The following is a 27,978-nucleotide window of genomic DNA, read 5'->3' on the forward strand; positions in this document are numbered from 1 at the left end:
TTCATTCATTACGCATAATCATGTCAATTGCATATTTTCATCTTATGCATATTCAAGTCAATGCATGTTTTCTTTGAGTGTACATATTCATGTAAATGCATATTCTTATCAAGTGTGCATGTTCATGTCAATTACATGATCTCAATAAGTTAGCATATACATAACAGTGCATGCTCTCATTAACTTTGCTTATACACAACAATGCATATTCTCATCAAATTTCATATTTTTATCACGTGTACACATAGCTATTGATGTATTGTTTCTCTTCGGAACAACATGTACACATCAAATGCATATTTTATCAATACTTACGTAATTGTAAATGTATTGTTTCACTTTGGAACAAACACATACATCACTGCATATTTTTATCAATGTTTACATGACCATAAGTGCACTGCTTCTTTTTGAAATGAACGTATACACATTAATGCACATACTGTTAATGAACTGTTTATCATTGAAGTGAATATTAACGCATATTCTTTTTATCAAGTGCATATGTAATGCACTGTTTCTATTTGAAATAAACATCAATGCACCGTTCGACTCAAATCATCGATTTAAGCCACATTCAATTTTTAAAACATATACGTGTATATATATATATATATATATATATATATATATATATATATATATATATATATATATATATATATATATATATATATATATATATATATATATATATATATATTCTTTTTTAAAGGCTTACACCGAGCCAACCTAGTCGGCTGGGGTCCCAAACAGGTCCAACTGACCTTAGTCAGTTGGGTCAGGTCTATTCACCCCCAGGCCGGACTGCTAGCCAAGTCGGGCTAACTGAGTCAGCCCATGCACAAGCCCAACCTAGACCTGTGTGTGTTGTCAAGACTGAACAACGACAAATCATAAAAAAAAACATATTTTTTTTAATAAGTCTGGCACGTAGCCAAACCACCCAGCCGACCTAGTCGGTTGGGTCAGCCACTCAACCCAACCGACCTAGTCAGCTGGGGCTGACTGTCCCAAGGACTCAGTCGACTACAGGTCGGCTAGGCCCAATAGTAACATCCACAAAATATTAATATTATTATTATTATTATTATTATTATTTTCTAACTTGGGTTGGCTCAGCCGAACCACTCGGCTGAGCCTTGTGGCTCGATAGACCCTTGCCAGGCCGGCTGGATTCGGTCCAGCCGAGCCTGACAGACCTGTCAGCACAATGATAGGTTTGGCCAGAGGCCCAATAAAAAAAAAACTCTCTGGGGTCCTCAAATGACCCGGTTCTCCATTTTTTTTTATAAAGCTAAACTAAACATATTCATAAGAATGGAAAACATTTATTAAGACTTGGTTAAATTTACTCTGGCAGGCATTTACAGATTTATAACATAACTATGCATGCTTACACATGATATCGTTCATGTATGATCATAAACAAAACCGAACATATGCGTGTCCGAAGGAAAACAACATAAATTTTAAATCTATGTGTGAATACTTATTCGACAAAGCATACTTGTTCAAAGATTTCATTGAGCATGCCTTTACTTATACATTTTCTAAAAAAAATACATGCATACACCATGGCTTTCATATGCGTTTTCATGCATCAACAATATTAGTATGTAAACACATAAATAAACTATTTCTTGTCATGAAATAAATTTTGTTTTAACCTAAAAAAAACTATGTACAAAATTTTAGTTTTGAAAGGATGAAAAGAACAAAAAACGCATACATGAAAGAGGATCCATGGATTCCCTTCAGTGTATTTTAGAGTGAACCCATAGATCTACTCTTCTACCATGGTTTACACCAAGGTATAGCATGAGAATCGAATCGGTAATCGATTTCTCACTTATTTCAAAAGAAGAGACCCATATCTTTGCAAAATTTGGAGAAAAAATGAAAGATGATGGTGGAAAGAGGCTGGATGCTTGGAGAAGAATGTCTTCCTTCTTCTTCTTCTCTTTCATCTCCTTCCCTTTCTCTCTCTCCTCTTTTCCTCTTTTTTTTTTTTTTTATATAAAGAGTGGGAGAGGGGGGTGACGCCCCCCCCCCCCCCTCAAAAAAAAAAAGGGCTGGAGAGTTCCCAATATGAGAACTCTCCCAAGTTTCCAAACTTGTTTTAAAAAAAAAATCCTTTCTTGACTTTTTTTTTCTAAAACTTCTCAATTCTTTTAAAACACTTTCTCAAATCTTCTTAAACCTTCTTAGGTAAGTAGGAAGACTTCTTTAAGAAGTCCTACTTAGCTCTAAATTGAAATTTGAAATTAATATAATATAATATAATTAATTATTAAATATTAATTAATTAAAAATCATCTAAATGCTTCCAAAAATAGACAAATTAACCTGGAAGGCTTCTTAACCTTATTAAACCCCAAATTAAAGTTTTTTATTGAATTTAAAGCCAAAAAAATATTGGGCTTAGATTTAGATCTGGATCCAAAATCCAAACCCATATCCAAAATAAAAATGGATCAAGATCTGGTTTAAATCTAGATTAAAGTAGGTCTTAAATAAGATCTAAATCCATAATAATTCAGATCATACGCATTGGATTCAACCTGATCAAATCTAGATCCAAACCGACAAACTACTCCTTTAAAAAAAAAACGTGATTTCTAGGCCATCTAGAACTCGAATTCAGGAAAGTAAAATGTCATTGCGCTCACAATTCTAAGACGCATCCAACGACATATTACATGAATATCAAATTCTAAATTTTGCTCAAAAATAACTCAAATTTTGCTTGAATTTAAAAGTCAAAAAATAAACTTTTTATCTCGCTTCGAATGGTTCGTTACGACCTTGTCAATGGGACCTGGGCTAAGCCCAAACTCAAAGACATCAGTCTAAAAACTGATCCCCAAACATTTTTTCTCCCAGACTTAGCCAAATTTTTGAAAATCTCATAAAATGACTAAGTACGAAAATACACGATAGTACATTACAAAGTTCAATTTAACATGAGGTTCACACCTTTTTTATGTAAATTTTGTATTATATATGCAAACTTAGTCAGGTATTTGCGGAGTTTTGAGGTTTAAGTTTAACATGATGTTCACAAATATGATTATGTAAACTTTATTATGTCTGCAAAAAAGGCATGTAGACCTCCTTTTAAGTGGGAGTTTGCGATACCCGATGAGCAAAGTGATATATTGTGCAAACATTATGAGTTTCGTAAAAGTGAAGTGTAAAAAGGTGTTAATAAAGTTGGCTATTTTTGACTTTGGATATGAGACAACATTTTTTATATGATACGAACATTTTATGTTTTCTAATTCGAGCTCGACAGGTTCGCATCACATTTTTATGGGCATCACAACCTTCTCACAGATACCATGCAAACTCCTTTAACTAAAAACTGACATAAAGTTTGAATGTACATCAAAAAATGTGTGTATGACATTCACAGACATTAGACACTTGTCTTTTATGTCTTCTATGTATATCTTAGTTCTTTTGTGATAGGAAATGTTGAGTGGACAAAACATAGATAAAACACCTAATGAAAAATGTAGCAGAAGAAAGGTTGAAATTAAACAACCACTTGTAGACATGGAGCACTGAGTATACATTTGACATAGAGGCATTATTGACTGGTGATGTAAGTGTTACCTTTGCATTTTTTTTATACATTAATTTAAATCTAACATGAATGTATTACAAATGTTGTTTAAAAAGTGATCGTACTGTACTACAAAAATGGCATGTTTTAAAAAATGCCCCACAATTTACCAAATCTACCAAATGGACATGCTTGGCAGGTTCTCAAAAATTTTTAGATGCTTTTGCCCCTCACAGGTGTGAATTTATGATTTTCACATGTCTTGATGCTAAAATAATACACCCACAGATCTCAACAACAAAATTGCAACTGAAGTTGCGATATTCTAAAAACAATTATGAAATTCTAAAATTTTTGTGAAACTCATGATAAGTTTTGCACGATAATCTGTGAAAATCATAAAAGTTACGAAAGTTCAATATTGCAAAATTCCTTTTTTTTTTGCAAAATTTCATCCTATATAAATGCAATTTTAGTTTTTTTTTTCTCGTTTGTATCTGGAAAGAGTGGTAACCCCAATTCTCCTCCTTCTAGAACCCCAACCCCGATAATTTTTGTGAAAGTTGTTTGCTCCATCTCGTGCAAAGTTGTGTTATCTTTCTCTTCCACTTCTCCGGTTAGCTATTAAGATTGCAATATCTTTTTTTTTCCTTGTTTACCATTTAGGGTTTACGATCTTTAAGGATTTTTGCATATAGTTATTTTTGTTTGTTGTGTCAATATTTAGTGGTTTTGTTAATATTTATCTATGTTTGATTAGGGCTAGGGCACATTCAATTAGTTAGATGTGGTTGGGGTTGACTGTGTACAAACATTGAATAGGGGTTGTGGGTTATTGGTTTTCAGAGTTGTTAACTGAGTGATACATTGTATGGTTGGTGTAGGTAGTTATAATGACTGCTAAAATGGTATTTGTAAATTATTATAGCATTAAACAACCCATTTGTAGATCTATAATGGCCTCTAAAAACAATAATTTTAAGGAATTTGTAGCATTAATGTCTCGTAAAACAAAAAATATGAAAGAGTTAATAGTCCTTCGGTATAAGTGCACTCCAAAATTAGATAGTGAAGATATATAAACACAACTTTTAGACAACAATGATGTATAATCAAATGTTATATAGGGGCAACATTTTTTTAGTTGCTAGTAAAGCTACACAAGACGTAGTCAGAAGTGATATATAAGAATGAAATAATGAAAATCTTGTGGATAATGTGCATCTATTTTAAACATCAGCTATTGAGCTCACACCTCTGGTGAACATCCCACTGTTCCTAACAGTTAATGATAAGAGGATCACTGCAAACAATGTAAAACCACTTGTAGATGACAAATCTAGGTAAAGGTTGACAGTCTTTCTAGTTTATGCTTGAACTAGAGATGTTATTTTTTTGTTAATCTTGAAAGTAAGGAATGTAGAAATATTGCATTTTTAAAGCAAAGAGAGCCATAGACACGATGATTTTGATTTACTTTGTGCAACTAATCAGTCATTTTGCATTAGCAACGGTGATGAGCACAATGCAGAATCAGACAATAGTGATGATCTTGAGTATACCATGTCGGTTGAGTCAAACTAAGAAATGATAGGGGATGAACAAATTAGTGATGATTTGAAACAAGTACTGGTGGGTGAGAACGATAAGTTAATGACATTTGGAAAGTCAAACCCTTGGTTATTAATAAATGAATTCTCATTCAATGAAGAATAATTGATGCAGAGGCTTCTCAGTTGTATGATGAGTTATGCAATAGAACACTTAACGAATGCAAATAGTTTCAGTACCTATCAATAGAGTCAAACAATCATGAAATTGCTTGCGAAAAAAGGTTTACTGATCTTCAACATTGTCATGAGTTTTTGAGAGATCACGTGGTTAGGAATAACTTTAAAACAAATTTTGTAAAGAGCTGCAATAACAACGTCACTCTCATATGTATGAGAAAAAACCCACAAACTATGGTAGATTGTTTCTAAAAGATCTATTGCACAAAGATGAGCGAATCAACATTCTTTAAAGTGAAGAGGTATCAAAGTGAATATACATGTGGTGGATTAGTGTCCAACCTTGTTGGGATAAAAGTGCCTTCGAAGTGGATTTCACATGTTATCCATGAACGATGACCCAAAGATGACTCCAAGAGAAATCATAAACGACGTTAGTCGCGATGTAGATATAGAGGTTTCTTACAAACAAGAATGGCATGACTATGAATTGACTAGGTTGATGCTATATGGTTTATTTGAGGAGTCCTTTATGATACTTTTTGCTTATTGTCTCATTTGATAATGGCTATCCCTTGATCGATAGCGTTCATTCAAACTGATATAGACAATATATTTATGTACATGTTTCTATCTTTCTGTCCATGCATTGATGAGTTTATTAAATGATGTCCTCCACTTTTTATGGTAGATGATACCTTCCTAAAAAAAAAATACATAGGTATTTTGTTGTCTCGATTGATGCTTCCAGTGATATATTTTTTGTAACATCTGGAGTGGTGGATAAGGAGTTGAAGAAGTCATAAAAATGATTTTTGGGGCATGTGAAGAAGCCAATAAATATCTATGAGGATGATAAGGACATGGTTAAACAACAATTGACAATTATCTTAGATAGGCACGAAGGGCTTCTGTATGTTTTCCTCATGTTGTTCTGCATATCATCGCATCAAATGCTAACTTGCGGTCTTTTGTTTTCTATCCCACCATACCATAAGATGCGCTTATCAAAAAAATACACAGTTTGTTAGAGTAGAGGCCTCAAGAATGATGCATATCCCACCCATACCACGTGATCGAACACTGATTATGAGATACAACGACTTTGTCTTGATAGGGGGATACATCATCATCATTCTCGTTTTCTATAATGAGAATGTATTGCGAATTTCATTTCCATTGCCACCCATACTATAAGAAGCCCTTACCGAAAAAAATTGACATCACTGATTTTCTGTCGATGAAATGCCGTCGATCTTCTCACCACCAATGCTTGACCCTGAAAAAATGACCAAAATTTTTCATTGGTTGGAGACCACAAAAAACTAGTATTTGTAAAACCCTAGCTTTGCTTTTATACTATGCACGTATGGACTTAAGCAAATATTTTGGCATTTTGCAATACTTCATACAATACTTGTTCGCAATTTCATAATTATTGAACTTTTATAAATTTTATGATTTTTGCAGATTATCGTGCAAAACTCATTGCAAATCTTTTAGAATTTCACAATCATTTTTGGAATATCATAACTTCAGTTGCAATTCTGTTGATGAGTTCTATGGGTGTATTATTTTAGCATGATATGCAAAAATAAAAAATTCGCATCTATGAGGGGTAAAAGCATTTAAAAAGGATTGAGAACATGCAAGTGTCTATTTGGCGGATTTGGTAAATTGCAAGACATTTTTTAAAATGCATCAATTTTGCTGTATAATGCGATCATTTTCCGAATGTTGTTTGCGTAGTATTTAGAAAGGTTCATAGCAAAAATTGAATGCATCCATGAGCGGGAGTGATCAGCAGAAAATGAGTTACTAAAAACCATTTACCTTAATCAGTAGGTTTTTACATATTTACAATTGCATACACACATTTGTAGACGTACATCCAAACATTATGCAAGTTTTTAGTTAAAGGAGGTTCGCATGTGAGTTTTTAGTTAAATGCGTGATGCGAATCTGCTGATCCAATAAGAAAACATGTAAAGTTAGAGACACTCACAATAGGCATTTGTGAAGGTCGAACATACATTTGCGAACATACGTACTTGTGAGTTTTTAGTTAAAGGAGGTTCACATTGATGTCTGTGTGAATGTTAAGATTGCTGCAAATGTATAAAGCAAACTTGCCGAGCTCAAACTTTTAAATTCTGGAAGGTTTGCATCGAGCTTGCAAATCTCAAAGATCCGCACATTTCATATGCAAATATCCTTTGCTGAAATTCAAGTTAGCCATGTACAAATAATTTATGTGAATTTCATCATGTCTGCAAAATGGCGAATCTTTTTTTTGTTGAGATATGCAAAGGGTAAAAATGTCCTGAAAAGTCTAAAATAAATTTTTTTAGACATGTCAACAAATTGTGAGGCATTTTTGAAATCATGCTATATTACAAGGCCAGTAGGGTATTTTTTCAAAAAAATTTCGCTCTGTGATGGTTACTGTTAGTAGGGTGGGACCGCTGTTAACGTCAAAGGCGATCTTGAGAGGGTTAACAAAATGGCAGTGGCTCATTTTGGCAAATGCATAAAGCAGAAACTCTTTTACAAATGACCGATAAGGTGGAGATTATTTTGCAAAAAGCCCCTCAATTTTATTGTCTTGCATTTATTTCTTGTCTATAATTAGTAAAATATTGATGCAGTAATTGCATGAATGGCCTTTAAAGCATATCATGATGGGATCATTCAAAGTTTATCAAAACTTTTTAGTGAGCCAGAGCCATGATTAAGCTTAATTGGTTTTTCAAACAATTGCTTGATTAAAGAATTTACTAAGCTAAGCTTGACGCTTGTTTGAGAAGCTGGTTCATCGCCCACTATTGATTGAGAATTTTTAATTACTGCTATGCTGAATGCTGCTCATCTGCTCCTGTTAAGAGTAACGAAAGTTTAGAATATAACAAAAGATTACATAGGATTCAGATGATGGCAAAATAAATATCTTAATAGATATAGTTATTGCATGAATGCCCTTACTTGGAGCTTGAAGCATATGATAGTGGGCTTTTGATAGGATGGCTTTTGGGTCATATAAAGCATTGCGTCAATCATCAATAATATAGTAGTCACTGACACTTGTGAACTCCTTCAGGCTCAAAAAGTTTGTGGGGTCGCCCGTGTGGCCAGTGAGGTGCCGAGATGAAGGCACTGAAACCCCACTGGCGCATGGGTGTCCGTAACTTTCAGAGGTGGGCCATGTAAGGCAAGGTGGTCGTGGACTCCCACCGGTTTTTTTTTTTCGCTTCCCCTCGTCGCAAAGAAAAAAGATTACATGACACGAACAAAGTAATGCACAATAGAAAATCCTCAAATCATATAAATGCCTAGAAAATCCGCAAAGAATAAATTGGCACATTAGCATCATTTCCCATTGTCACACAGAGAGCATAAAAGGACATTATTTTCTTAAACACAATCTTGTCAGCTTTGACATTAGGAAAGATGTTACAAATAAACTCACTGTTAATAAAAATATGACCTGAGAGCTTCTTTCCATGCTCGTTCCAAGTGACGAGGAGAGATTAAAAAGGCAGAAAGTGACTGAGTGAAATTCATTAATGATTTATACAGCCCTCTGCTATAATATTTAGATGGGGACTTAAAAATAGTGACAAGCCGAGTAGATAGTACCATAAATTTTACAAAAATATACTTTTAGAAATAGGTTGATAAAAAGCATGTACCATGCAGTCTTTGACTACCTTGACATACTGCTTGTTTCGTGATTAGAAATAGAGCTGTTGATTCGAATTGATCGTCGCTTTCTGTACCGCCATGCAACCTGAATTCGAGTAGCTGCCAGGGCTCTCCAATACGGGGATTCATACCTTTTACCAAAAATACAAAGCATTAATTCGGTGCAGCTTGAAATTTTCATTGGAAGCGAATTGAAATGTCTTCATTGTTGCCAAAAACATTGCCCCCACATGCAGATGATTTTCAAAGAGTTCAGTTTTGTACAGGGTTGACCAAGATTCCCTCCAAAATGGACAAGGAATAAAATACCCAAGGTGCAATCTTCATGTCCACGGGGCTATTGCTAACTATGTCCAACTTTTACTGAAATGTAAATTAGAGGGCAAAGGATAGCACTCTTAAATTGAGGGGTCCTGGGTTTGAATCCACTGAGGGCCACCTGTGAGCTTGTTTATTGGGAAACGAGGAAAATCATTAGGGGCATGTTTGCTTGCATCTCGTGATTCAAAATCATATGATTCCAAATCACAGGATAGACAATGCAATTAAGAATAACATGACAAATGAGTAACATGGCTCCACCCACTGCCTCATTTTGCAAAGTTTGCTTGTACATGAGAAATGGGGCAAATTAGAATCGTCGTCTCACAATCCTGAGAGAACAATTCTCACTTGAAGTCAAGTAAACATGCCCTAAGTGTTCTAGTTATTTTAGAGCTACCATGGCAACAACCAAGAAGAAAATATAATTAAGTGAAAAATAGGGCAGTACAACACTTATATACAACAGTTTATAGAAAATGTTCCAGGAAAGAAAGTAATTTGCCGAACCTTATAGCTCCTTGAACTCGTGGATTGCGCAGAAACCTAGCAAAAAGGGCAGTGACTTCTTCCAAATCATTAACATGCAGTGAAAAAGCTTCCACATTACAAACACATGTTACAGTCCTGGTAGAAAATAATCTTTGTCCTTTAGAATTAATTTTCCTTCCATCTGCAGAAAATTATAATGTTCAGCTCTTGAACTAAATATACAACCAAGAATTACATAACAAAAAGGAACTATAGAGAAACACAGTTCACAAGCTAACTCATCAGAAATAACTTTAACTGATCCCACTTGCAATAAATATTCAGTCATGTTGACTGAAAGACAACTTTTTTTATATTCCTAAATGCAAGAATAATCTAGAATTCCGTCAGTTCAGATAGATATCTGCTGAGCTCATTGCAGAAGAGCCATGAGAGAGGAGAGAGAGGTCATTTGGCTTCCATCTTGCATATTTTTTAGGTATATTCTTGCCATTATGAATTATATCTGTCAGGACCCGATTCCCGGAGAGGTTGGTCCTGCAGCCTGGGCTTGTGGAGTGTGGGTCAAAGCTCGGGAAGAAGCAGCACCCAATTGGCTAGGGCTGGGCAGCAGGCTGCATTGCTGCAGCAATAAACACGGAAAACAAGGCGTGCCCGGCAGGTAGGAAACACAGTACCAGGCATGAGGCCGGGCGCATGTCCTAGGGAAGAGGACACAGTCAGGTAGGGAGGGAGAGAGAGGTGTGTCCCAGGAAGGGGACACGGTCACGAATGATGTGGTGGGGGCATATGGCCAGGGCGTATCCTGAGCATGAGATAAGACCAAGGGGAAAACCGGTAGGGAGAGAGAGAGATGTCTTACCCAGAGTTACCGGAAGCGCCTAGGTAAGTGGGGAAGCGCAGGACATCGTGCTTCCGAAACGCATGGAGAAGCACCCTTTTTAAATGAGAAGCGCACTTCCCACCTCGCTTCCCCCATTTTTCATTTTTTTCGCTTCCCCCTCGCTTCCTAGGTCGCTTCCGGTTCGCTTCCGAGACGATTCCCGATTCGCTCCTAAGTGGTGCCATGCTTCCCTCTTTCCAAAATTTTGAAAGTACCTCGCTTCCCGCTCCCGCTTCCTCAACTGGAAACCGTGGTCTTACCTTATGGGTTCGGAAAATGAGGCAGATGGCGAAGGGCATCAACTGGAAGGGAGAAACACTATCTCTACTGGCCGGCACCGGCGGATGGGTGAGGGAAAAGAATTGTTCCCTCGGGAGCACTCACGAACATGAACGAAAAAAAAGAAATCACTCAATAATCTTCATTAAAAATAAACTAAGCAGGGTACATCTATTTATAGATTTACAAGAGGGCAAAAGGGTAAAAATACACATAGTTCCCACCCTATAGAGGACTCTAGGGGGTGTCACACCAGAGTCCCAACCTGGGTAAGACTCGAGGTTGGGCGAGTTTCTCTGGGAGTCTTGAGAGAAAGGAAAACTCCCTCTGCACAGTCTCAGCTAGGCAGATCTTGGTTGGGCCGGATCTAGTTGGTCAGACCCAGAGCAGAAAAGGGTCCGTAGGACCGTAACAAACCACCCCTCTCAAACTCGCCTTGCCCTCAAGGCGAGAACTTTGGGCACTGAGTTTTTACCCGGTTCTCCTCTTTTTTTAATATCATTCCACCTTGTGGGTTATGGGTCTACAATATGAAACCCTATCTCGGGGTTGCTCTATAAACTGAATGAATCAAACAAAATCTACTCCAACATGCATACTGAAGCCAGGAATATTATTTTTTATCCAACCAAAACCATGTGAGAGGCCTCCAAAGTGGAACGGGTCAAACAGATCTAAAGCGTTTGGTTGAACCAAGTAGGATCTACTCCCACATGCGTACTGATTGGGAAGAAGCCACACCCAATCGGCTAGGGCTGAGAGTGGCCTAGGCAGTGTGTTGCGTTGTTGTAGTAGCAAACACGAAAAACGAGGCATGTCTGATAAGTAGAATATGCAACAAGAGAGGAATGTGTGAGGTTGGGTGTATATCCCAAGGAAGAGGACATGGTCAGGCGAGGAGGTAGAGAGAGGCATGTCCTAGGTAGGAGACATGGCCAGGACTGACGTGGTGGGGGCGTATGGCAAGGGTGTGTCCTAAGGTAGGGGACACGACCAAGAGAAAAACCGACAGGGAGAGGGAGAGACAACTCACCTTACAGGATCAAAAAACAAAGCGGATGGTAAAGGGCATTGGATGAAAGGGACAAACACGTTCCCGACTGGTCGACTCCGACGGATGGGTGAGGGAGAGGAATTGTTTCCTCAAGAGAACTCATGAACATGAATGAAAAAAAGAGAAATCACTCAATAATCTTTATTAAAAATAAACTAAACATGGTTCATCTATTTGTCAATTTACAAGAGGGCAGAAAGGTAAAAATATATACAGTTCCCACGTTAAAAAGGACTCTAGGGGGGCATCCCAACAGAGTCCTAGTCTGGGTAGGACTCTAGGCTGGGCAGGTTTATCTGGGAGTCCTGGGAGAAACAGAATCTCCCTCTGCGCAGTCCCAGCTGGGCGGGACTCCAACTAGGCGGGTATGTAAAAATAATTTTTTTGAATTTTTTAAAGGTTTTCTAAGGCTGGGATTAGTTTATTTCTAAGTTAGATCAGGATGTTACAAGTTTAGTCAATTTTCTAGGTTCCGATAGGTTCCAAAAATTGGACCAGATCTCAACGATCTAGACAAATTTTTGGGATCTATATATTGGGTTTAAAAGCTAACAGGTGTACGTTCCTAGGGTAAACATTTTAGGATTTATGGATCTAGGATCAGGCCTAGGGTTTGTTATAGACCCTTTTCTGCTTCGGGTCCGACAACCAGATCCGCCCAGTTGGGACTACGCAGAGGGAGTTTTCCATTCTCCCAAGACTCCTAGAGAAATCTGCCTAGCCTGGAGTCCTGTCCAGGATGGAATTGTGGTGGGATGCCTCTTAGTGTTCTCTCTAGGGTGAGAACTATGCATTTTTACCCTTTTGCCCTCTTATAAATTTATAAATAGATGTACCTAGCTTATGTTAATTTTTTAATGAAGTTTATTCATAGATTTCTCTAAGCTTCGTTCTTGGTTTTTGTTCTTATTCTGCGAGGGAACATATTTCTCCCTCGCCTCTGTTCCACGCACGTTATCGACTCGAAGGTAACACCTTTTCCCCCTCCATTGCCGTTGACCCCCCATCCACCTCACAATTTCCTAAGTAGTCGACTAGGAGAAACAACTCTCTCTCTTCCCCAACGCTGCCCTCCCCTCTTACTCATATTGTGTGCCTCTCTCTGGAGTTGTGCCTCACGTCCAGCTTGCCAGAATCTGTAGGACCGTCCTCCCCAGAGTTCAGAAAAGGGTTCGTAGCAATGTCATATCTTTTAAATTACATCTTCCTTGAATTTGAGAGAAAATAAAATTCTGGGAGCTCCATCACAAGAGCAAGTAGTTATTACCTCAATCAACTACCAGAAGATACACACATAGAATAGCTTGGATGATTATGTAGTATGCGTAAGATGGTTAGGCAACAAGGATCACATTTAATATGGCCCATATCCCATGTACTCTGCTAATACTAGTCAATTCAGATCACTAAGAATCTATAGTTAATGTGTCACCGAAAAAAATAAGAGATGGAGTTAACTTTTTACTGTGTTCGGCAAAAACTCAGTATGTGTTTCCTTGTGTTGCTCAATCAAATAGTACAAAAATTTGAAACCTCACATACTGTCAACATGACATCATACTAAGAAAAGGACATGGCATGACTTTTCGGGAGATGTCAAAACAAGTGTAGAATATTAACACTGGATCTGTGATTATTGGACTATTCTTATGAATTTTTCATTTCTTGTAAATTAGTATTTTCACTATAGAATTTCACTGACAAGATTATGCTATCATAACTTCATTTTTTCCACTTACTGGTCTGCATTGGGCATTAGGATTGTACCTATGTCACACAGACTCTTCTAATAGGGCACCGCATGTAATAACCCAAAATCTTGAGTAATTTTAGGCATTTTGGGTCCAAGATCCACTATCGGATCCAAAAGAATATAATTAAAAAGATGTGGGTGAGTGGGGTTTGGACACACGTTGGACCCAAATAGATCCAACCTGTGGATCCACCATCCACTTCAGACCCGAATCCACGTTCCTTGTGGATCCAGCATCCGAGAATCGACCCGGATCCACGATAGAACGAATCTGGCATTTCGGGTCACGGTTCGATATTTATAAACATTGTATATAAGAATCGTGCCTGGCACGATTCTTGTAAAGAAAAAAAAAACAACCAGAAACGAAACAGGGAGGAGAGAACCTCGCCTAACCCACCTCGCTCGCCTCCCTCTCAACTCTTCCCTCCCACCTCGCTGGAGCCCCTTCTCCTCGCCGTCCATGATCCTGTTCACCTGCTGAAAGCCATCAACGTCGACAGCGCCAGCCAACCTTTGCCGTTAACGCCTGTGGATTCTGTCGCCGACGACCATCTTTGCGCATCTTCAGGCGTCAACCATCTCCTTCATTCGCCGAAAAACAGGTAGGATTTCTATCTCTGATTTTGTTGGGTATGGATTGAATCGAGCTGGGGTTGGGTCGATCCAGAGAAACCCCAATGTAGTGGGCACGTATGAGCTTGCCAAGCGATTCTTGGTTGTTGGAAAATCCAACGCTGTGGCTTGGGGTTTCCGATAAGGGTAAAAATAGTAGTTGGAGGGGGAATATGGTTTCGTGCCTAGCCCTAAACAAGAAATCCCCAAATCAAATCGATTTAGGGGTTTTCTTGATAAACCCTAAATCTTAAAAATCTGAACGGTTTGGGAGTCATTTCTTTTCCTGATTTGATTCATTCTCTGGAACACGTTGATTTTCCTTGATAGTATATGATTCTAATCAGAATGGGTTTCAGATTTGGTTTTTCTCTTAAGCATAATGGTTCTTGATCATATAGGATGTTGATCAGATTGATTATTATTGGTTAGATTGATTTCTTTTAATCTATTGCGTCATATTTTAAATAATATGTGAAGCAGGGTGTCTTGAATCTGTCGGCTGATGATTTCCATTCAATATGGACAACTTAACATAGATTCCTTGAATTCTTTAATTTCTTTGATTTCTTGAAATGACATGGGTTCTTGATGCCTACGTCGAATTTCAGATTAACTAAAAACTGTATATGCTGTATCAGATTCCAGTTTCGTTTTATAAGCCCAGAATTTCGTGGGTTGTGGTAGATTGTGATTTCTCTTTTGAAAAAAAAAATGCAATTCTGTTACGAGCATGAAGATATGCATGGTATGATGGAAGGTTACCAAACAAAGCAGAATTTTCTTATGTTAGCGTGGAGAAACAGGAAAAATATATCCTACTTATATGCTGCACTCTATATTATGCCCATTTGTTTATGTTTAGATTTTTATGTAATTTGATGTATGCTATTTCTTTATTGTGCTTGCTTCTCTTAAATGTACTGCTCTATATTCTCTAGTCAATTCATGTTTACTCAGGTAAACAACATGTGCGGTTCAATGTGTTGTATCCTTTTTTGTGGGTTGAACTTTATAGAGTTCTTGAAGTTGCATTTTTCTCTGGTACTGTTATTGATTTACATGAAATACCACGTGTTTAAACTGCACTGCTTCTCGTCAGAAAGTGTACGATTTGAATTGTTTGTATGCAGCAGGTTAACTATGTTTAAGGAATGGGTTTGCTAGCTGGATTCCAAACGTATGATGGTATTTAGTGTTATATGGATACGAGCTTTGCCTAAGAGGGCAATATATGAATGGATTATCCGATGCGGGTACTTAGACTATTAGCTTGCGCTATGGCAATCAAATGATGAAAACTTAGTGTAAATATTGTGTTTGACTGGTTTAAAGGCATTAAAACATTTTAAGTGGGTTTATGAAATCAATACTATAAATGATGAGACTGTTTTATAACCCTTGGTAAAATTACTAAGGTTGTGATCAACTGCTAAGGTAGTAAGAGGAAGTGGGGAAATGCACTGAACTTCGGAACAATAACTAAACAATGAAACAAGTTTCTAAGGCTTACCTTGGAGAGGGTAGGTGGTACAAAACTTCGAGGACTTGTGTTGTGTTACGAGCGTGAAGCGGCTCGTGGGTGTAACGACCCCAATCCATACCTTTTTAAAATGCGGAATATATATATATATATATATATTCTAAGAGTTGCGGAAACCTTCCCAGAGATCTGGGGTCCTCACAGTTCCACTTTCCATTGGATAGCCCAACCACCACAAACGAAGTTGCAATCATCATCCATAACAACCAACCAAAACTCTTTTATTATGAGCAAGTAAATTTCAACGGCAAGGTTTTCTTCAACTGAAAGTAAAGTAACAATTTCAGAAATTAAAAGAACTAAAAAAAGCAAAAATAGAGTCACTCTGTCCTCTGCTGAAGCCGTCAAGCTCAAGTATGACTCTTATCCATCCCCAGACGCATGTCCAACTTCACTATTCACCATTTCCTGTGAAAAACCAGCAAAGTAGGGTGTCAGAACCGAAATTCTGAGCACAACTACTTCTAAAGAAACCAGGTGAGAGAAAGAACATGGATAAGATTTCATGCAATGATTTGAGTGAGTGCAGATATAAAATTTGCAACATTCAAATATCCATAACTACCAATAATTGCATATACTCACCAGTCAAGAACAGTAAAGCAATGTCATATATCAATAACTAAATAATCAAACCTTTCAGCATGATTTTACAAAGTAAATCATATGCTACCACCAAATGATGTCATGATATCAAGAATGATTCAAACATGCATGATCTAATGCATAACAAAAAATGCATGATTATGTGCAATGCATGATTTCTTCTGTTATCTTTCATTTAAGTTTCATCTTTCCATATGCATGCCCTATTAGATGCACACAACCTTAAGTTCCTCTTTTTAATTACAGTTGCCCGCGGATACACCAAACGGGTACAATCCCCGAGGTCAAGTAGGTTTCCAGGGTAGCTTAACACACAATTTGTATTTTATTACTAGGTTCCCACTTAGCCCTCAACCGATATCAGGAAACAACACCATCCATCGAAACATTAGACCTCCACATCTAATGTCGGGGACACAAGGGACACCCCACGCCCACAAGTGCCACTTCCTTGGTACCATAAACAACAGCTGTGTCAAACACACCACTCCCGGGTAAAGTGACAGACTCTCCCTAAAACCGTGGCCAGGAGAAAGAACCTCAATATCGGGTCCTCGGGACCACATTACAGTACACAAAGTTTTTGTATCCTCACAGCCTCCCCCAGACCGGATATCCAAGATTCTCATACTCTAGATGAGATATCCCAGAAAGTATATTACACTGCTCTTATTCCTTATATTTTTTATTAAGTCCATTTCTTTAAGTTTGCAACATATATGCAAAAGTAAAATGAAAACCCGCATCCGCCCTTGCGGGGACCCTTTCGGGACTCCAGCCCGTATAAACCACTAGAACAGTGTAGCAACATGCCAAACCATCTTATGTGGTTTAAGTGATGCAATTAAAAACATATGTGAAAGAAAACCAAACCCACGGCTCTCCAGGCCGATGATGGTCCAATTAGGCCATCGATGCATCTCATAACAAAACCCATAATAGTGTTTCATTTATAACACTAAGTCAAAATGCCAAAAGCATATATATTCATGCAAATATAAACCCAAACATGTGCATGTCATAATTCATTCATATGCATTTTCAATATGTGTGTTACCTACATCACATATAGGCATTAACCAAATCCATGGTTTCTTTTGAGTGTGTGAGTGTACGTGTACCATTTCACCTATAAATCACGAGTACATGTTCAAGAAGAATTAATAATAACTGAATCATGCTCACACTCATGAGTACCATAATCATAACAGTCAAATGAAAGCATAAACCTCTACGACAAGTGTTTCCAAATGCACATCCATATATGCCAATATAACCATGAACATGAAACAACAACACTCATAAGCATGGTTTCAAAAATTCATGTGCAAGGATTCACATATTTATACCAACATGTATATTGTCATTCCTTGATTAATTTTATTATATCATGTGAACACGTACTTGTAAATGCATGTTTTTCACTGAAATAAACGTCAAAGGCACATATTCTTTCAAATGTGTAACTATAAGGCCCTGGCTTGGTTTGGAAATGTCATATGCCCATCAACACAAATTTCTATCAAGCTCCACCTAATTGTCAACTCAAAATTTTATTAAGTGCATGCCTATCTTCTGCCTAATGTGGTCAAGTACAGACAACATGCAAATACCGATTCTTAACACATATATTTATATATATATATATATATATATATATATATATATATATTTACAAACGTGTTTAAAGTACAAAGGTCTCTCTTCATCAAGAGATTCACATCCAATTTTGCTTTTGTTTATAATCCACAACATAAGAATAAGTTCCCAGAAAAAAATGGAATTCTGAACCAGAATGGAAACATCCAACCAAGATAAACTGGAAAGGTTCTGAAAGAAGAAATAGACAGATTGACGACTTCTTTCTACCACGGGACATTATACAAGGGCCAGAAAAGTGAATCTTTTCTTTATCAAATTAGACCAGGGGTGGCTCATCTATCGAAGTTAACCATGCGATGACTCTTGCTCTAGGAGATAGAACCAAACTGATGTGGATTTCTTACAGAGAGGAATTGGTCCAGCAACATTTTTAACAGGCCATTATAGCATGGTGCCACACAAAAAAACACACACCAGATATTGTACTTCTCTACCAAACTTTGTTACCAACATCATTTGGGTGTTGGCCAGATTTATCAAGATCAAATGGGAAAAAGCTTACCTAGTCTTTTCTACTCTCACTATCCGAAATTCAAGCTTAGTATAACAAATGATAATTTAACTTTATGTAAAGGTAAACCCTGAATGAAGCTGATGTGGATAAGAATCATAAAAAGTAATTTGTAAACAAGCAACCATCTAAAGCCAGAAATCATTAATTGACTAAAAGAATATCCAACTCAAGATTACAGATTCATGCCTGAAAGAACAAATAAAGTGCACAGTACCACATGGACACACTTCAATTAATAGGACAGCCGAGGCATTAAATTTTCCTATAGTTGGCTCCAAGCAATTATCCAATACAGCAAAATCCAGGATATCAAACAATTCACCACATTAAGACATCCTAAGTATTAAAATTTCAGAACTTACACTAATTCAGGAATCAATTAGGGAAATAAAATTGGGGGTCACGGTTATCAGGGTATATGCCCTTAACAGAAATCTGAAAACCCCTCTCTATTATTCGAACACCCCTGTAGCATCTAGATTTTTCACGAATCAAAGGTATTCTCCCAAGTAAATAAAAAAAAACTGAAAACCCCCAATTCATAGATTTGGGGTTTTAGGTTTAGGGTTGATATAAACCCCAAATCCTACCCTCAAACCCCCACATGGAATCGAACCCATGTTCGATTCCTCACCCGAAATCCAAGAAGCACCGTACCTCTTGAAGAGTTTTCCGGCGATCTTTCCGGCGATCGGAGGCTGGAATCACGTGGGTAAGGCCGGCTGGGGTTGCTCCTTGCTGCTGCCGTGACAGGGAGCTCGCTGGAGGTCGGCGATGGCTGCTAGTTGCCGCAGCTCGTCGGCGACCTTTCCTTCCTCCGGTGCGCACGCACACAGACAGAGAGAGAGAGAGATGGGGGGACTGAGTGGAGAGAGAGAGACGAGTGGAGAGGGCTCCCTCTCCACTTTCTTTTATCGGCCAAGACCCCCCCCCCCCTTCCATGCCGAGATGGGGGGGAAGGTCGGTTATGCCCAGCGTAACCCCCCCCTTTTCCTTTTTTCTGTTAGGGTTTTATCGGGTTGCCCTTTTCTCTTTTAAAAAAAAAAAACTGCTACAGGGGCACGGCTCGGGTCCGAACCCGAGACCCGGCCCCGATCGATATGGATCCACAAGTTGGATCCAAATGGATCCAACTGTGGATCCTCTGATTAATTTTAAAAACTTAAAATTTTATTTATTTTGAATTTCACATTATACATAAAATTTTAACCCCCATCAATATGGATCCGCAAGTTGGATCCAAGTGGATCCTCGAATTCGCTTAATATATATATATACATACATATATATATATATATATATATATATATATATATATATATATATATATATATATATGTATGTATATTTCTATTTTATTACTAACATTAATACTATTTATTTATGATTATACATATATATATATATATATATATATATATATATATATATATATATATATATATATATATATATATATATATATATATATATATATATGGATCCGGTATATGGATCCCATACCCATCTACGCACCCCTATTAAATAATTATTCTCCGAATTATTTACTTAATTAAAAACTATTGTACTTATACATACATATCAAATTTACGAGGTAAATTTATGCGGAAAACCCCTTTATGGGTCCTGGATCTGTAATTTGGATCTAGGCCCAATTTGCATAATTTGAAATATTTTATAATATAAACAAAAATTTTGGTAGCAAAATTTTCGGGTTTTACAGTGGGTCCCCGTCCTCAGAGTTAGGGACCAAAACTACCTATGTGTCCTAGGTGGTAGTTCTATGTCTTCTGCAGAAGTTAGGGATGCATCCTGTCTTGAGTGGAGCCCTTGGGAGATTCTCTCAGCTATTAGTCGCTCTCTTGGGGATTCAGTCTCAGTTAGAATGTTCGGGTTAATAAAATACTCTTGAATAATATACCCCCGAACGTTCTCTTCTGAGATGATCAACTGTGCCCGTGTGTACCCGTGAGGTAAGATGATTTAAACACAATTTAGTGCAGTTAGGTATCACAGTGAGTGGAAATATTGGAAATATGCTTATGTTCTTTAACATGCTTTATATTCTGAGCTTGTAACGATATAAAATTGTAAAATGTGTAGATATGAAGTAGTTGAACAACTATATGAGAATTGTACATGTTAATGCTATGATTATTGCAATACACATCTCAATTACTGATTAATGTTACACTCTTTTATTATTATGAGTGTTGCATACCATACCTCTTTTGCTTATTAATGTTGCACACTTGTGAACACCCCAAATTTTTCAAAATATTATAAATATTCCCCTTTCGCCCTTTTTCCCCCATCTTTTGGGTAATTGAGTCGGTTTTAAATCTAAATTCCATTTTTTATTTCTCAAATTTTGTTGAAATTAAATTCATATTACCTATCTGACTCAATTTCGGATCCGGATCTACATCAAAATACAAATCTGAGCTTCATTATCCAATTTTAAATCAAATTCTCAAAATTATCAAAAATAACTGTTTGAAAAGCTCAGACACTTCGTCCGGTATCCGTTCGGATCCATCGTATTATAGTCCTCAAATCGAGGTTTAAAACTCGAATGTTTTCTCAAAACTTGGATCCAAACCCATTCTTCTGAAGAAATTTCCCCAAAATGGTCTGAAATTCTCAGAAAAATACTCTTGTAAATATTTCTCAGAAAAATACAAAAAAATTAGTGTTTAATCTTTGTTTTCGTGTAAAAAACTTAGATTCTGTTCCAAAAATACAAAAAAATGGAAAAATCATGCAAAAAACCAAAAAAAATTAGGAAAGCTTACGTGGTTTTCAAAGATTTTGCCGAAAAACTCACCTTTAACCGTCTTTTTAGAAAAACTTGAAAAAGAAGGCCTTTTTTTTGAAAAAACCAATTTTTGAGGTTTAAAGGTCGAGTTAGGGTTTTTGAAAACCCTAACTCACCTTCCTCCTTCAGCCGCTCTCGTCCAAACTCTCCAGAACTTCCCTCTCCATGGCTGAACCTTCCAGAAGCTTCACCCAAGCCACCCATCACTAACAGACCTCCCTCAACCCTCAATCTGCAACCAGATCCTTCCTTCTCCCTCCTTAAAGGAACACGCATCACCTCCTTGAGGGATCATCCGTTATCACCCCACCATCACCTCTCTTATTCCCCTTCCGATCGCCTCTTTCTCCTCTCCCTCTTCCCCTCCAGGATTTCAAGCAAACCAGGTGAGTGACCTCTCTCCCTTCTCTTTCTCTTATTCTGATTTTCTATAAGAATTTTGTATTATCATCTTTCCTGCTTTTGTTTTCCCCTCAAGGCATCAAAGAAGGGATCGACCTGCATATAGCAAGATCGACCCCTCCCATTGCTACAATAAACGAAATCCCCGATTTCGACATCTCATCTCTTTCCTTTTATCATCCATTTAATCTACGTTTATGTTTTGATTTTCACAGAATTTAATCCACGTTTATGTTTTGATTTTCTATATTTTGTTTTCATTGCCTGTTTATATGTATAATTTCTCATCCCCAGATCAATTCTTCATATTCACTTCGATCTCAAGATTTACATTGGACCCTCAGTTCTATCTTGTATATTTTCTAGCATGAGGGGAACCGATGATGCTTCACAATAGCATCATCGATCCCTCGGGCTGTAAATATCAACTTATGTCTGAATTTAATTCATTTTTTTTTGTTTTGTTTTGATTTCCCCTTTAACTTTCTTTTTGCATTTCTGTATAAGCAGCCGTAAGTTCATTCTTTGTCTTTTTGACTTCATCGGTATTAATTTAATTTTTTTTTCTTCTTTTTCTTTTCTTCTTCTTCCTTTTCTCTCTTTCTTCTTTGTTTCTCATGCTATTCCTCTGTGTATATTGTTCATCGATCATGATGCTGATTGCCATACATATATATTTTAGATCCTTTACATTTTAGCATCATTCCTGGTAAATGTCTATAAATGTTGAATACATGCTTCAGATTATTCGCATTTTATATGGTATCGATATGCTTATCGATCTATAATATTGCAACATTTCCTCCCCTCTTCTTCTCCATCTACATTTTGTTTCTTCCCCTCTTTGGTTCGGTGCTTAGTGAATTACGATCCAGTCAATTGAAGTCTGAAAGAGTTATCAGAAGGGTCTTATATACGGAAGCCTGGCCAATTGGAAATTCCACTCATATTAGCGATTAGTGCATTTGCCCCATTGAGAAATGAGCAGTCGATGGAACCCCTTTGAATTTCCATTTCGTTGGACCTTTCTTGCGACCTTGATGGTTCACCTCCAAATCAAAGTATGCTTCTCATTTAACCCTGAAGGTGCGGCTCTGTGGGAATTTCGTGCAAGGGTGGATTCAGATCCTCATAACACCCTCTCTCTAATTGGAGCCCCAAAGAGGATATCCCCTGTACTGGGTCAAAACATTACTTTATCAACGGTTTCTGTCTATAACATCTCGCCCTTCTCAAACCTGATGGATTGCTCAAGTTATATTTACATCTGTAGCATTGATATGAATGATATTTTTTTTTTTTCGAGAAGCAAGTTTGGTTGAATCCTGGTACAGAGTGCCATCCGAACTGCTACCTTCCCATCTCACATGTCTGCAAGGTTCATGGGTTTTCATTTCATTTTATTTTAGTTTATTTTATCTTTTATTTCTTCTCTTTGCCGTTTCCTTGAATCTTTAATTTGTTGTATACTGATGAGAATTGAGTACAGGAGGCTATCAAGAGTAACACTCATTGCTGTCTTGCAACGAGAATTGCATAATAACTGCAATAATGTCATCCTCCGAAATTTTAGCTAATTGCCAAAACGAGATGGCAGTCTAAAAAAAAAGGGGAGGGGGACTGATTGGTTCACTGTGGAGGAAGAAATGAGGTGGGCGTAGAACTGAAAGGTATATATTAGAAGATCCAGATGGATGGTTGCTGCTTATAGAAGAATCTGTGGAGAACCTATCGCTCCTGAAGTGTATCTCTACATGCTGCAGAGGAATTGAAGACAATATCGTTTCAAATTCTGGTAATAATTGCCTGTTTTCTTTTAGGAGCTGAAGATTTTCTGTAAGAGAGTCACTTCACAATGGCATGAGTTTCCATCGCATAACATTTCTTATTTTCGCTGCCTGATGTTATTGGCATGAATGTGCTATTGTGCCGAGAATCATTTTCTCTGTTGTTTGAAGTCTGAAATCTTATCAGAGGAGTGATATCTTGCAAGCGCATCTACCAAGGGTGTCTGAACTATGAAGCAAATAATGACAGCATCATGGGTGACTATCTTGGTCATCTGTTAGCGTGTGAACATGAATCCAACTGGGAGATCAATCTGGATTGCAGAACCTTCAGGTCAAGCTAATAGTTTGCTTATCAATCCAATTGGTGTATGTTGAAGAAGTAATCCAAATAACTCAGACACATCTGGTTATATTGTCTGGAGCCATTGCACTCAAGGAATCAATAAAATTGCAAATGATGGTAATATTGTTCAGCCTGTTTCTGAGAATGCAAGCCTTAGTCGTGATAAGAGGTTATGTTAGGTCAACAAATACATGAATATTTCTTTAAATATTGTTTTCCTCTGCAGGTAAGGGCTGGATATAGGATATTAATAGGACCCCCCCCCCCCCAAGCCTTTAGTTGAACGCAACCAGTTAAACTATCTGCTCCATATTCCCGTTATGCTTGGAGGTTCAGCGGAGTCAGCTAGCACACTATCTCTCCATTCCCCTGTATATTTTTCAAACACCTCCATCTATAGTGTCTTCGCACTACTCTCCACCTCCACTTGCACAGCACATGTGTATCACATGTTAGCCATTCCTCTTCATTTTTCTCACTACCTAAACACCACTGTCACACCTTTACACCAATTCCACTGTTACCACTTCATCGTCTCTGCTACATTGCTGCCCCAGTCACATCATTTACACCTGCTCCCTTTGAGAATTATCCTTGGATTAGGGAGTTCAAAAGCTCAGATATGAGGTTTAATTTCCTAAAGAGATGTTGAGAATGAAATCATGCATAGAAAGCATTCCTCGGATAGATCTCTTGGTACATCATTAATAAATAAAATGCAATCAGTTTTATACATTAACAGTTTGTTGTTTTTGCAGGTGTGCAGTCTTGACTTCGGGCCATGTTCTCACTTGAGTATATCAAAACCCATCCAGGATCTTGGGACCACCTCTTGTATAAACGTTCGCTGACATACAGTAAGTCTATATATATTAAATTTCATTGAAGAACATTTTATAATTTGAAAGGTATGTCTCTGCAAAGTTGAGGGCAGAAACAATATACACTTTACATATTCCTACATTTCCTGTTTTATGACTGTTTGAACTCATTTTTTTTTTCTTCTTCTGAATGCATGACAAGTTGTAATCTGATTATTTACACTCAGAAGGGTCAGAGAATTTATGATTGAGGGGCCTATCATGTGGCCTCATAAACATTTCCACCTCATGTCTCTTTCTTTAGAGATAGCCCATTCAATATCAATAAAATTTATAATTAGAAATAATGTACCGGTTTCTATGTTGAATCAGTCTTAGAGGGTCATAGCTAAAGCCTCAAATTCCAGTAAGTTGGGTGGTACACTGAACAGAGTTAGAGTTTGTATCAAATCTCTTGATGTCGTCTTTCAATTGTGTCAAATTGAATCACCATCCTGCCAGAATTCATATGTTAGTTTGTTACATAATTCACCAATGTATTCTAGAGATTAATTAGCATTCATTTGTTTATATTATGAATGTAAACTCACATTAGGTATCTCCATTGCATCCCCTACATTCAATTACCTGCCACCTTCACTTCGCAGCAAGCTCGATTGGCTATATCTGTTAAGCATACTGCTTGACATCACCATCCACACCTACTATGGTAGTTCATTATTGAGCTACCATAGAGTGAAAGAAGGCATAGTGGTTCACAATGAACCACTATGACTTCTCTCCCTATGGTAGTTCAATAACGAACTGCCATAAGCTGCTGTGTGTTCACAATAGCTCACAATAAGCCACCATAACTGCTGGACCATTGTGTCCCCTTTTTCTCTAGGGTAGTTCATCGAGGACTATCACTGCCATGTCTTATGACGGTTCATCGGGAACTACCATAGTTCAGGATGGTTCACCTTGGACCATCCTGGCCCTTGCCTTCATTCATTGCATATAGACGTTCATTTAACCATGGCATTACATATACATGTATGTATATACGTGCACATTTGCTAACAAATGTAGGTTAGGCCAGATGTCTTTCTCATTCAAATAAAGCATCTTGTGTAAGATTCTGAATAATCATTTACACTCATATTTTTTATCTCCTTTTGTACAAATTCTATCTAGCAGGAATATAAGGAAGGATAGGATTAAAATATTTTTTCCAATTGTTGTAAATAAATAAGATGATGAAGACTCTACATTTCCAGTCTTAGATAGAATGAATGAGCATTGTAAATATCATGAATTGCTTGTTTTCATGCTTTTTTACCTTTATTTTTCAAAATCTCACTATGGTGAAACACGAATGGCACGTGCACCGTTTCATAAGAGGTAATTGGTCTTAAGTTGATGATTTACATCAATGGCCATAGTCAGGGTGTAAACAAGACTTAGGATCTTTATCTTTTACGAAATAACACTGGATCCACACTGGATCCATTTTCAAAATTCATCATATTTTCCTTAAATATTTCTTCTTTTATCAGAATTTAACTTAAAATTAATTCAAAATATATACCAATGGCCATAGTCAGGGTATATTGAGAGTTAATTTCATTTTAAATTCTATAAAAGCACCAAATGTGTTTCATTCTTCACTTGAATTTAAACATAGATTATTATATAATATATTCAATGACCATAGTCAAGGATGTATTATATCTTCAATCTTATTTTAATTCATTTAAAGAATGGAATAGCTATTCAAAATCCAAATTCAAAAATTTAAATTCATTCATCATTTAGGATAGAATTGCATCATATTTTTAAAATTCTTTTTCATAAATCCAAGTAATTCTCTCCCTCATTTCTCATGTCAAATCCTATTTATAAATTCAAATTCAACTTTATTTCTCAAAAGGATTCAAGAATTCAATTTCAAGGTCCCATTTGACTTTGAAACTTCAGAATCATCTTGTATTTCAAATTCCAAATTCTATCTCAAATTCAAAGTACAATTTAACTTTGAAATTCATCTGTATATTCAAGATTCAATTTCTAAAATTCATTTTTTTCCAAAATTCAATTCAAGCTTAGAAATTCTTGATTCATCTTCTAAATTCCAGATTCAAACTTCAAAATTCAAAGTCCAATTTGACTTTGAAATTCATATTCCAAGTTCAAAATTCTCAAATCAAATCCAAAGTTAGATCTTAAATCCAACTTGGATCCAGATTTCCAAGTATGAATCCCCAGTTTTTGGATCTCAAATTCAGATCCAAAACCCCTTCTAGGATCCAGGATTCAACATTTATATCGGATCTCGGACTTCAGATCCAATTCCCCTTTAGGATCCAGAATCAAACTCTACATTGGATCTCAGACTTCAGATCCAAATCCATCTTAGGACCCAGAGTCCAACTCTACTTTGGATCTTAGACTTCAGATCCGAATCCATTCTAGGATCCAGAACCCCATTCTACATTTTGGATCTTAGACTTTAGATCCGAACCCATTCTAGGACCCAGAACTCAAGTCCATCTTGGACTCCAAATCTCGGATCCCATTCCGTTTAGGATCCAAAATCCAATTCCAAAATTCTAGATTTCAATCCCATTGTCGGATCTAATCTAAATCCATTTCTATTCTTAATATACCATCCGAATTTCTCAGATCCATTCCAAATTTCAAACTTCTAAATCCAAATTCAATTCCATCTCAAGTAATTTCCTTTTCTAAATTTAAAAATCCAAATTCAAAGTCGATTTTGATTTTGAAACTTCATTTCCTTTCATTTCAAAGCTTCAAATCATTTTTTTCTTATTTATTTTTCAAAAATCCCGATTTACTTCAAAGACTTAGAACTTCTCTGATCTATCTCAAGTTCTAAGTTAGATTCAAATCATTTCTTCACTCCCTTATCAAATTCATCTCAGAATAACTTGAAAATTTTTCAAAAACATCTTTCAAAAGAACATACATCCTTGCATTGCACAAGCATGATTCTTTGTGCATTTAGATCTGTAGGATAAATTCTTAGATGATATTTTAGCAAAGCAAAAGGCATAAATTCGATCCTTGGTTCGAT

The 27,978-nt window shown here is 36.9% G+C and overlaps 1 protein-coding gene across 6 annotated transcripts in view; it reads right to left on the reverse strand.

Annotated features, from left to right (window-relative positions):
- Positions 1-7,873: 7,873 nt before the first annotated feature.
- LOC149846942 (putative cyclic nucleotide-gated ion channel 20, chloroplastic) overlaps positions 7,874-27,978 on the reverse strand; it is a 206,395-nt gene continuing 186,290 nt past the window's right edge. For 5 of the 6 annotated variants that reach the window (XM_089996678.1, XM_089996677.1, XM_089996673.1 and 2 more), the window contains 3 exons: positions 9,835-9,997; positions 9,009-9,134; positions 7,874-8,176 (listed from right to left, as the gene is read on the reverse strand). In XM_089996678.1, the coding sequence (XP_089852804.1) occupies positions 8,167-8,176; positions 9,009-9,134; positions 9,835-9,997 (299 nt within the window). In that variant the 3' untranslated portion in view covers positions 7,874-8,166. The remainder of the gene's footprint in view (positions 8,177-9,008; positions 9,135-9,834; positions 9,998-27,978) is intronic. The other variant, XM_089996676.1, reaches the window with a different exon arrangement.

This window comes from Nuphar pumila, chromosome 2 (genome assembly GCF_984573655.1).
Source record: "Nuphar pumila chromosome 2, dmNupPumi1.hap1.1, whole genome shotgun sequence".
Classification (NCBI taxonomy): Eukaryota; Viridiplantae; Streptophyta; class Magnoliopsida; order Nymphaeales; family Nymphaeaceae; genus Nuphar; species Nuphar pumila.